Source organism: Arachis ipaensis, chromosome B02, assembly GCF_000816755.2.
Source record: "Arachis ipaensis cultivar K30076 chromosome B02, Araip1.1, whole genome shotgun sequence".
Taxonomy (NCBI): domain Eukaryota; kingdom Viridiplantae; phylum Streptophyta; class Magnoliopsida; order Fabales; family Fabaceae; genus Arachis; species Arachis ipaensis.
In genome coordinates this window covers 66,557,752-66,569,384 of record NC_029786.2, presented here as the reverse complement: position 1 = coordinate 66,569,384, position 11,633 = coordinate 66,557,752, and the positions used below count along the sequence as shown (strand labels likewise).

At 35.9% G+C, this 11,633-nt stretch overlaps 1 protein-coding gene across 1 annotated transcript; it reads left to right on the top strand.

The window, feature by feature from the left end:
• LOC107627325 (protein FAR1-RELATED SEQUENCE 5-like) lies at nt 758-10,757 on the top strand. Its single transcript, XM_016330170.1, has 8 exons — nt 758-820; nt 6,606-6,665; nt 6,769-7,505; nt 7,593-7,788; nt 9,396-9,471; nt 9,591-10,242; nt 10,302-10,551; nt 10,644-10,757. The coding sequence occupies exons 1-8, from the start codon at nt 758-760 to the stop codon at nt 10,755-10,757; spliced, it is 2,148 nt and encodes a 715-aa protein (XP_016185656.1).

The window sequence follows — 11,633 nt, the reverse complement described above, 5'->3', positions numbered from 1 at the left end:
TACATAAGTGAAAAAGGTCTAGGCATGGCCGTGAGGCCAGCCTCCAAAATGTGAACAATGGTCTCCAAAGTATAAGATTGATCAAAGATCAAAAGTGATCAAAGATATAAAATAAATCTCTAAAAGTAGTTTTTATACTAAACTAGTAACCTAGGTTTACAGAAAATGAGTAAATAAGTGTAGATAGTGTAGAAATCCACTTCTGGGGCCCACTTGGTGTGTGCTTGGGCTGAGCATTGAAGCTTTCACGTACATAGGCTATTCCTAGAGTTAAACGCCAGCTTGGGTGCCAGTTTGGGCATTTAACTCCTATTCTGGTGCCAGTTTGGGCGTTTTACGCGAAGATATTTTAGGCTGCCTTTGGACGCCAGTTTGGGCCATCAAATATCGGGAAAAGTATGGACTATTATATATTTCTGGAAAGTCCAAGATGTCTACTTTCCAACGAAATTGAAAACGCACCAGTTGAGATTCTGTAACTCCAGAAAATTCACTTCGAGTGTAGGAGGGTCAGAATCCAACAGCATCTGCAGTCCTTTTTCAGCCTCTGAATCAGATTTTTGCTCAGGTCCCTCAATTTCAGCTAGAAAATACCTGAAATTACAGAAAAATACACAAAATCATAGTAAAGTCTAGAAATGTGATTTTTGCATAAAAACTAATAAAAATATAATAAAAAATAACTATAACATACTAAAAACTAAGTAAAAATAATGTCAAAAAGGGTATAAATTATCCGCTCATCAGCAACGCAGGGATGGCAGCGACACGTGGTTCGACGGCTAACTCCAAGACGTGGCGCGGTGCGGTGGTGGCGCAGGTTCCTCGTCGGCGCTGCTTCTTCCCCCCTCTTTCTCTCCTCGCCTCTGATGGTTCTCTCTCTTTCTCCCTTTTCTTTCTTTCTTTCTTTCTTTCCTTCTTTCTTTCTCAATGAGTGGCTGAGTGTTTTAGGAGGGAAAAATGGCGGTGGGATAAAAGTGTTAGGGTTAAAGTTTTGTGTGTTTAATTTTATAATTAGGGTTTGATTGTGTAAGACTCTGGATTTTTGCAAATTAAATAATTAGTTATTTATGAGTTATTACGTTTGTTGAGATTTTATTTTTAAAAAAATTATTTTAATAAAAATAATTAAATAGAATTTGATTATTATTGAAGTTTAATTTAATTATAACTTATTTTATAAATTTAAATTATTTATTAAAAATTATTTTGATAAGCACACATTTAAATTGATTATTGTTATTATTATTATTATTATTATTATTATTGTTATTATTATTACATTATATATATTAATACGAGTATATATATATATTCCCAAGAAATATATATGTATGCATAAAGTCTCTAATTTTATGGTTATTCATTAAATCACCATTCATAATCATTATTGCCATAGTATCATTCATTTTTTTGGTGAAGCCATTAAAAAAAACAAGGAAAAGAAAGAAAAACGTGGCTCGTATATATGTGTTATCTTGACACATAATGCATGACTTAAAATCACAAATCACATTTGCTCTTCCTCTTGACTGAACCACCCTTAGAAAGAAAAGAAAAAGGAAGAACCGAGAGAGAAAGGAAACGTGAGAAACTATGGAACCTCTGAACTTTTGACTTTGATTTTTTGTGATTTATAACTCCAATTAAAAATCTAATCTGGTAAAAGTGTTCGTATCCTCCTCCTCTTTATGTTGGTGTTATTCTTGTCTGGTAGAAATTAACGGTAACGTAGCTGCCCTTCCCCTGAAGTTCGGCTAACTGGAGTTCTAGGAGGCACAGATGATTTCTGACGCTTTTCTCTTCAGCAGCTCAATCAGAAAGTTTTTCCAGAGATTTCGTTGATTTTGATTTCATACGGAGGTAAGGGATTTCGTTTTTAAAATTACAAGTTTTTAATTTAAAAATGCCAAAAAGCTTATTGAGTAATTGCAAATAATTTACACGTGTTTGGTGTGTCTAATTGATGGAAATTGATTGTAATTGTGAGTGTTGGTCAATTTGGTGTTGCTTGTTAAATTGAAATGTGATTTGAGTTTATGAATTGGGTTGGAATTGAGATTGTGTTTCATGCTGGAATTTATGGTTACAGAAGTGGATGGTAACTGATTTTGCTATTAGTATGATGGTGAATAGGTGCTGATGAAGGGCTGGTAAAAATATGCAAGAAGGTGATTTTAGTTAGTTTTAAATGTTAAACGAGTATGGTCGGAGGGGTTTGTAAAGTTTGAATGAAGAAATGAATTTCCTTTAATTTCGAAAGCAAAAGATTTGAAACGGGCTAATTTTATTGAAATAGAAAGAGGCTTAGTTTTAAAGAAAATGATTTGATTTTATTTGATATCTTGAACAGTGTGAATATTGAAAATGATTTGTTACTTAGAAATGTTTTGAAAAGGATTTGAAAGGTAGTTAGGTTGGGACCTTTGAAAGATGGCAAAGTCCGGACTTTAGAGGAAATGCTGCCAAATTTTTATAAAACTCTAAGACTTTATTTAAAGTGTTATTTAAAAGCAAATTTAATTTAAGAATATTAGTTGATTTCGATTTATTACAAAAAGAGTTTTGTTTTCAAACCAATTTATCAAGAAAAGTATAATGTTTTAAACTCAATCTTTTGAGAAGGGATTTTGCTTTAAGTTATGTTTTGAGTTTGGTTTGATAAGAAAGAAAAGAAGAAGAAGAACGAAAAGTAAAGAAAAAAAAGATAATTAAAGGAATCTCTGCCACAAAAGAGCAGAGAATAAAGATTAAAGAATATATTAACTAAAAGGATCTCTGTCATAGGAGAGCAGAGAACAAAGATTAAAGAAATATATTAATTAATAAAATGACTGCCACAGGAGAGCAGATGTGACATTCTTTGGGCCTTAGTGTCAAATGTAAAGTGGGGACGCCCACACACTGAGAATTGTTTTTCAGATGTATGCTTATTGGTTTGGAAAGTCACACTGTATGCGGCCTAGCCGTACGACTTATAAGCACACTGTATGCATCTAGAAAGGCATATGTGGGACTCATGCCCAGGTAATATCGGGAGCGGGTAGGCAACCGATACATGAGCTCATGGCCTGCGTTAGGGATAGACATGCATCATCATTGTTTGCACATTTGCATTTGATTGTGTTTGCTTATCTTGTCTCTATGTGATTGTGATGTTTGTCTTATTGTTATTTATTTGTGTGTTGATCTGTTTTCTGTGCTATTAGTTTGTGTATTGAGGTGACTGAGAACTGAGGTTGTGATTGAGATTTGTCTTAAGTTCAGAAATTTAAAGAAGGTAATTAATTATATAAAGCAATAGTAAAAAGTATTTTCAAAAGGTTTGACAAAAATATAGTTTTATTGAGTAAAGTTAATTATTTGCATTTTATTTCATTACTCTTACGACATTCCCATTCCCTACTGAGAACGCGTGGTTTGTTCTCACCCCAAAATCTTTCACCCTTTCAGTGACACAGGTTCGAAGACTCATCTTGAAGTTGCGGACGGTTATTAGTTTTATTTGAGTTAAGTTATAAGTTGAGTTGCTTTCATAGAATTTTCTCGCCTTTGTTAGTTAAGATTTTATTTTATACAGAGGGATAGGAGTTGTATCTGAGTTTGATTTGAATTCTTTTGTATGATATTTATTATTCTTACTAATTATGTGACTAGTATTGCTTGGATATTTTTTATATATGATTTTAATTAATAGAAACAAAACTTTTCGGCTTTTTCTTAAAAATTGAAATGCGAAATCGAACTAAAGGCTCAGTATTAAATAGTAAATACGGAAAACAGGTCAGTAATGCCTTACTTTTGGTACGATCATGACGTGCTGAAAGTTAAGGTCTTACATTATGGTATCAGAGCAGTTCATTCCTGTTAGAGCCTTGGGAATGGACTGACTATGCTTCACTGCATACTCTGAGTTTTACATGCATGATTGTCTATTAATTAATGCTGTTAGCCGACTGATGGCTGCGCATCGTGTACCCTTTTTCTTATATAAAAGAATCATAAAAAGAGTATAATCTCATTGAATCAATGCAATTTCATGAACCAAATGATATATATTATGGTACATTGCTTTGAAATGGGTTTGTGCTGAATTTCAGGTGAAAAGAGCAACAAAAGGGGAAGGAAAACAACAAATAAGGATGGGTGTGTGAAGCTAGGCGTGCCACTTGAAGCTCTGGACGTGGCACGCCAAGCTTTTGAACCAACTTTCAACAATGGGCATGCCACTTGAAGCTCTGGGCGTGGCACGCCAAGCCAACATTCCAGCAAAGAAGGTTGAAGAATTTTATATGGGCGTGCCACTTGGAGCTCTGGGCATGGCACGCCAAGTTTCTGAAGCCAAGATCTCAAAGAGGGCGTGCCACTTGGTGTTTCGGGCGTGGCACACCAGGCTTAAGTTCCAAAGGAGTGATTTTGATCCCCACTATGGGCGTGGCATGCCGGGGCATATGCCAACCTGACCTTCTCTCATTCAAATGAAAATATTTTGAGCTACACAACTCCAAATGAGATGATTCTAGTGCCATTAGAAAGTAGACATGTAAAGCTTTCCAACCATATATAACACTTTATTATGGACACTAGAATTGAGGAAGATATTGACCCTAAAAACACAGGGAGCAAAATACGTCACTGCAGAGTTACCAGCCTGACCTCTTCATCTTCAAAGGAATATAACTTGAGTTGTAGAGGTCCAAATAATGTGATCTTGATGGCGTTGGAAAGCTGACATCAAGAGCTTTCCAACGATATATAACACTCTAGGGTGGACGTTAAAAATGGGGGTAAACAAATACCATTATTTCAGCATTACAAAATCTGGGCGTGCCACTTGACATCGAAGGCGTGGCACGCCAGCTTTATTTTCATAATGGGCGTGCCACTTGGGGTTCTGGGCATGGCACGTCAGTTCTAATGGCCAGAGATTATGAGATTATGTTTGATGCTGGAATTTATGGTTATGGAAGTGGATGGTAACTGATTTTGGTATTAGTATGATGGTGAATATGTGCTGATGACGAGCTGGTAAAAATACGTAAGAAGGTGATTTTGGTTAGTATTAAATGTTAAACGAGTATGGTCAGAGGATTTTGTAAAGTTTGAATGAAGAAATGAATTTTCTTTAATTTCGAAAGAAAAAGATTTAAAACGGGCTAATTTTATTGAAATAGAAAGAAGCTTAGCTTTAAAGAAAATGATTTGATTCTATTTGATATTTTAAACGGTGTGAATATTGAAAAGAAAAAGTATAGGGAAACAATAATCCTAGTGAACAATATGAACAATGGGGTTACAAATGTAAATTACTCATAAATTTAATTAATGATGTAATTAATTTAATTATAATAATAACTATTTTTTAAAATTTAAAATATCATATTTTTGAAATCGGAAACTGTAACACCTTTCATATCCTCATTCCATATTCCCAACAAAGAAGGCTCACTTCCCAGCCCACCCACAACCCACGCTTCCCCCCTGTGCCAACGTCCTACTAGCCCCCCAAGTGGGAAAAAAAATTTTTTCACCACACCCGTCAACCCGTGCACCGTGCAGCCCGGCAAAGGTCACCGCGATCACGTCCTGTGCAGCTCCTGCAGCCCAAGGCCTCCACCATTGCAGTCCCTGCAGCCCAAGACCTCCACCTATCACAGTCATTTTAATGGAGCATAATTCCGTTGAACCGAGTTGTCTCGTGCCAGATTCTTTCACTGGCGAGTTGTTCGACGGAGAAAGTGAATAGTTGGACAAGGTAAACAATGTATCTTGTTTCTTTTAGACGTATATTTATTTTTATATAAATTAGATGGTTATTAAAAGATCAACATTCTTAATCCCTTATGATATTTTGTTACAAACAGAATAATTTGGATGGTGTTCTTGTCCATTCATGTGGTTATTAGTTAAAGTGTAATATATAAGTGGATGATCCCGTGAAAGGATTAGTTTGAATTTTTTCTACCTAAAAAGAGAAAACAAATACATATTTAGAATGGTGGAATGTTATGATACAATGTACCAGTTAGTTGTTACTACTTACTTGTTACAGATTGGGTTCTTGTTAAGTTTTTATAACTAGTTACAATGAACCATGTGACAAGTTATAAAGGAGATGAAGTTAGAAATTTATTTACTAGATATGATGAATTGTTACAATACCTCTTTAATAGGTTACCCTGACATATTTTGAATATATGTATAGTGTTAAATAAGAAAATCTTGCCCATGGTTGCGACTAAAATTGTTACAATCCCCATCTGTATGCTATCAAACCATGCATGCACTAACAAATTTGGATAAATATGGAAGAAAATTATAGGAGCTAATAACGAGACTTTTTACATGATAGTAGAAGACTCTATTTTAGTTTGTGTAGTGATACTTGATATGTGGTTGATTTATACATTCTCTATATAAATAATTAACACAATACTAACTAATTAGGTACACTTTGTATGAGTATAATTTCATTGTTCTGAATTCGTTTAATTCATGCATATTAATAAATTTTAATATCATATTTTTGGATATAGTATTAATAAAATCTATTTACTTGATATTTTATTATAGTATCTACTTACGTTCTGAATGTTTGATTGTAGGGCATAGAATGTACAGAAATTACTGAGTTGGGATGTGATGACATGGAACTTGTTGATGAGGTTTGGACTCTATTTTATTGTTGTTTTTTCGTTAACCGCATGTTTGAATAGACCATTAATCATCGTGTGCCTGAAATGATGTCTATTTTGAACTGATTTGCAGTTACCAGACCATAGTTGCCTTCCTGACGATAAAATACCGATAGTTGGAATGCGGTTTGAGTATTTGAAGTTGGCCCATGATTTTTATGCGACCCATGCAAAAAAAGTTGGTTTCATAAGTAAGATACGGGCCACAAATTTTGATAGGATGACAAAGCAACCGATCAACCAATCTATCCATTGCAATCGGGAGGGTTTCTGGGCATCTCGTGTCAAGGCACCCAGACGGAAGAACACAATGGCAGGTGTGGGATGCAGAGCAAGAATATATACAAAATTCGACAGGGAAAATCATGATTGGATCTTGTTGAAGGTTGAACTAAATCACTCGCACCCATGTTCAACTAAGAAGGCGGTGCACTACCACGAGAACAGGGAGTTAACAATGCATGTGAAGTGTATCATTAAGGTTAATGATGAGGCGGGCATTCGACCCAACAAGACCTTTCTAGCATTAGCCAATGAAGTTGGTGGGCCTTTGAACTTGGGCTTCTCAGAGAAGGACGTCAGGAATTACATTTCATTAAGACTCCGATCCACAAATGTCAACACAGATGTCAAGGAGATGCTGAACTACTTCATGCGAATGAAGGAGTTGAATCCGAACTACTTTTACGTAGTGAATATAAATGAGGATAACAAGTTTACGAGTGCAGTTTGGGTGGATGCAAGGTGTAGGGCATCTTATGAATACTATGGAGACGTGGTCTCATTTGTTACCACATACAGCACGAACTGGTAAAATGTATTTAAGTTCACATTGTTTAATTATTTTATTATTTGTTATTAGTTTCATGTTTCTAAATATAGTTGTTCGTCCTTTAGGCATGGATTGCCGTTCGCTGCTTTCATTGGTGTGAACTACCATGGTAAGTCTACTTTGCTAGGCTGCACTCTGCTAGGCAGTGAGGAGATCCTGAGTTTTGAGTGGGTGTTCACCCAATGGCTGGAGTGCATGGTAACGGCACTGAAGGGCATCATCACAGACCAATGCAAGTCTATGTTTGGTGCAATTAAGAAGGTCCTGCCCAATACACGACACTGATGGTGCATTTGGCATATAACAAAAAAGATACACAACAAGCTTGGAGGTTATTGATAAACCACTATTTTATGGTTTATCTTATGCTTAGTTGAGTGGTTTTTATCAACTCTTTACCCATTTATTAATACTAATTGCATAGTTTCACATTTTCCTTCCTGATTTTGTGCTATGATTGAAAACATGCTTCTTTGGCCTTTATATTGCTAATATTAATCCTCTCTTATCACCATTAGATGCCTTGATATGTATGTTAAGTGTTTTCAGATATTACAGGGCAGGAATGGCCTAGAGGATGGAAAGGAAGCATGCAAAAGTGGAAGGAATACAAGAAGTTGGAGAAATTACTAAGCTGTCCAGCCTGACCTCTTCGCACTCAAACGGCTATAACTTTAGCTACAGAGGTCCAAACGATGCGGTTTCAGTTGCGTTGGAAAGCTAATGTCCGGGGCTTCGATTTGATATATAATATGCCATAGTTGCCCTCACGCTAGGCGACGTGGTTGCGTGATCCACGCGGACGCGTTGCAGTAGCGAAAAACCAGCGTGGCAGATTTCTTCTCTCCAGTGATTTCTAGGCTTTTTTCGACCCAGTTTTCAGCCCAGAACACACAGATTAGAGGCTATAAAGTGGGAAAATATATCCATTCATGAATAAGCTTTCATATTCACAATTATTAGGATTTAGATGTAGTTTTTAGAGAGAGAGGTTCTCTCCTCTCTCTTAGGATTAGGATTTAGGATTTCTCTTAGTTTTAGGAGTGACTCTCAATCCCAGGTTCAATATTCTTTTTTATTATTTTCCCAATTTTATTTATGAATTCTTCTATGTTACAGATTACTCTTTGAATTAATATTATTTGAGGTATTTCAGTTTATTATTGCTTTTCTTTTATTTACATTATTGTTATTCCCATCTGAAGGCATTTTTATTCCAGTAGATTTACTTTTCTCCTTTTGGTCTTGGTTAAGAAATTAATAACTCAGGAGTTATCAAACTCAAATATGATCGATAATTGTTATCTTTGCTAATTGAATTGAACTTCAATAATCCCAGTCTTTTCTCAAGAAATAAATAGGATCCAAAGATCAAACCAATTAATCCCTTGACCTTCCTTTGCCTTAGTAAAGGTTAACAAAGTGGAATTAAGATTCAATTTTCATCATCATTGATAAGGATAGCTAGGATAGGACCTCTAATTTCTCATACCTTGCCAAAAGTTTATTTTACAGTTATTTATTTATTTTACAGTCATTTACTTATTTTAATTGCAATTTAAATTACTTGTTCCTTATCTTCAAAACCCCGATTTACAATCTCCATAACCAATAATAAGAACATACTTTCCTGCAATTCTTTGAGAAGACGACCCGAGGTTTGAATACTTCGGTTATCAATTTATTTAGGGGTTTGTTACTTGTGACAACCAAAACGTTTGTATGAAAGGACTTTTGAAGGTTTAGAAACTATACTTGCAACGAGGATTTATCCGCAAATTTCTAGACCACGCAAAAGTTCTCTCATCAGTTATTCTAGGTTTAAAGAGTTGAATGCTGAGTTGAATCACATTATATGGAACTCTAAGTCAGTTGAGGATTTCGAGGATCATTGGGCTGAGTTCATTGATGACTTCAACTTACATCACAACAGATGGCTATCAGGTTTGTGTCTTTTTAGGAAAATCATTTGCCGGAGGTGCTTAGATGTTGTTGTGTTCTATCTGTTTTGGAAAAAGTTCTTATGCATGGTTTTGTTTTTGGTAGGTTTATTTCTGTTTTAGATCTGTTTGAGGACCGACACATGTGGGTGCCTATCTTTTTCAATGGTCAATTCTGGGCTTCCATGAGGAGTACGCAGAGGAGTGAGGGGATGCATTCATTCTTTGGTGGATACTTAAATTGTAAGACTAGTTTGGTCCAGTTCGTCCACGAGTTCGACAATGTCCTAGGAACGAAGGAGCAGAAGGAATTGGAGGACGATGCTGCAGACTCGAGAGGTCTAATCCCATGTTCAACTAGATCAGCCATCGAGAGACGATTTCAAAAAGAGTATACCAACGAGATGTTTAGAGATGTCCAAATGGAATTTGGCAAGAAGGCTGATTGCACTATTCGTGCCATGGATGAACAGGGTGACTCGGCTTGGGTAAAGGTGGAAGAGGAAATACTAGTCTATCAAACGACCCGTTATGTTACGTTTGACGTCCATTTTCACCGTTCGACTCACAAGGTTCGATGTGATTGCAACTTGTTTGAAAGTGCAGGTATATTATGTTGCCACTGTCTTGTAGTACTTTCATCTTACAAAGTTAATGAGGTTCCTTCCTGCTATGTTTTACCTCATTGGAGCAATAACATAAAGCACAAGCACACCTACATTAAGAGTAGCCACGACGTTAGACGTTCAGATGAAAGCCACAACATATTTAAAGGGTTGTGTGCACATTTCTACAACGTTGCGTAGGAATTCGTGGATTGTGATGATGAGGCAGACATCTGCATAATGTTCTGGAGGATACAAGGGCCAAGCTAGTAGATTACCGTGGCAGGATGCAAAATAACACCGTCCCTACTGCACACAATAGCATCGTCACAGTCCCTTCAACCATTTTTGGCACAGCGGACATTCAGGCCCCATCAAAGGTAACCACTAAGGGTCGTCCAAAAGGCAAAAGGCTAGGATATGAGTTGGATAAATCAATCAAAAAATCCATGCAGAGAAAGCGGAAGAGTTTACGCAACGTATGTATACCAATTTAATTTGAACTTCACTTTTACAACGGTTTTTATTATGTCGATATTGAGTTGCTTTTGATTGAGCTTGTTTGTTTCAGGATAATCGTTTAGAATCTACTGCAAATCAAGATTCGGAGGCTTCCGCTCAGCAGATTGCTACGCAAGGACTTGGTGGATTCATGTCGCTGTTAAACTCCTTCGACAATACCTAGATTGTTTATGATACAGCATCTATTATGTTATATTAGAGGTCCCTTTTGTTAGGTCTTACAACTCAATATGTATGTTTCATGGACATTTTCTTTGTTTGGGTTGTCTATGCTAAGAAAATTATGAAATTGGTATTTCGTTCGGATTTTGTGTGCTTACAGCTTCGACTGGCATGTCTAGGATGTTCGCTTTACTATGGTTATCGATGGTTATTTTTCTGGTGTTTGGATGGTTACTTCTAATCGGATTAGCAATTTGTCTTTGATTATTTAAATGTCATACCATATGGATGTTCAATTCCTTAGGCTAGTGGATGGTTAGTTTTTTTTTGTGATATCCGGATGGTTATTTATAGTACGGATTATGAAGGGTGTGTTATTAATTACATGAATTATAATGCGGATGTTCGGTTTAGTAGGTTTGCGGATGGTTATTTCTATTTGTGTCCAGATCATTATTTAGCGTGTTTTACAAATCAATAGGTTACTTGATGGTTACTTTTAGTGTGGATTACGGATGGCATGTTATTAGTTACATGAGTTATAATGTGGATGTTCGCTGCAATAGGTTAGTGGATGGTTACTTGTAGTGTGGATTCCGAATGACAGTTTATTAGTTACAATAGTGATAATGTGGATGTTTGTTTCATTATGTTAGTGGATGGTTACTTTTTGTTTGGATTCCGAATGGCAAGTTATTAGTTACAATAGTTATAATGCGGATGTTCGTTTCATTAGGTTAGTGGATGGTTATTTATATTTCTACCAATATGGTTTTTTAGAGTGGATTACGAATGGATTTTTTTAAGTGTATTACGAATGGTGTTTTAGTAGTTACAAGAATTATATCGCGGATGTTCAGGTTAGTAGGTTAACGGA

Bases quoted from the DNA above. Each gene is read 5' to 3' on its own strand.
- LOC107627325 (XM_016330170.1), top strand. From the start codon at position 758: ATGGCAGCGACACGTGGTTCGACGGCTAACTCCAAGACGTGGCGCGGT. The intron at 6,666-6,768 runs GTTTGGACTCTA...ACTGATTTGCAG, and splicing joins ACATGGAACTTGTTGATGAG to TTACCAGACCATAGTTGCCT. The intron at 10,552-10,643 runs GTATGTATACCA...TGTTTGTTTCAG, and splicing joins AGCGGAAGAGTTTACGCAAC to GATAATCGTTTAGAATCTAC.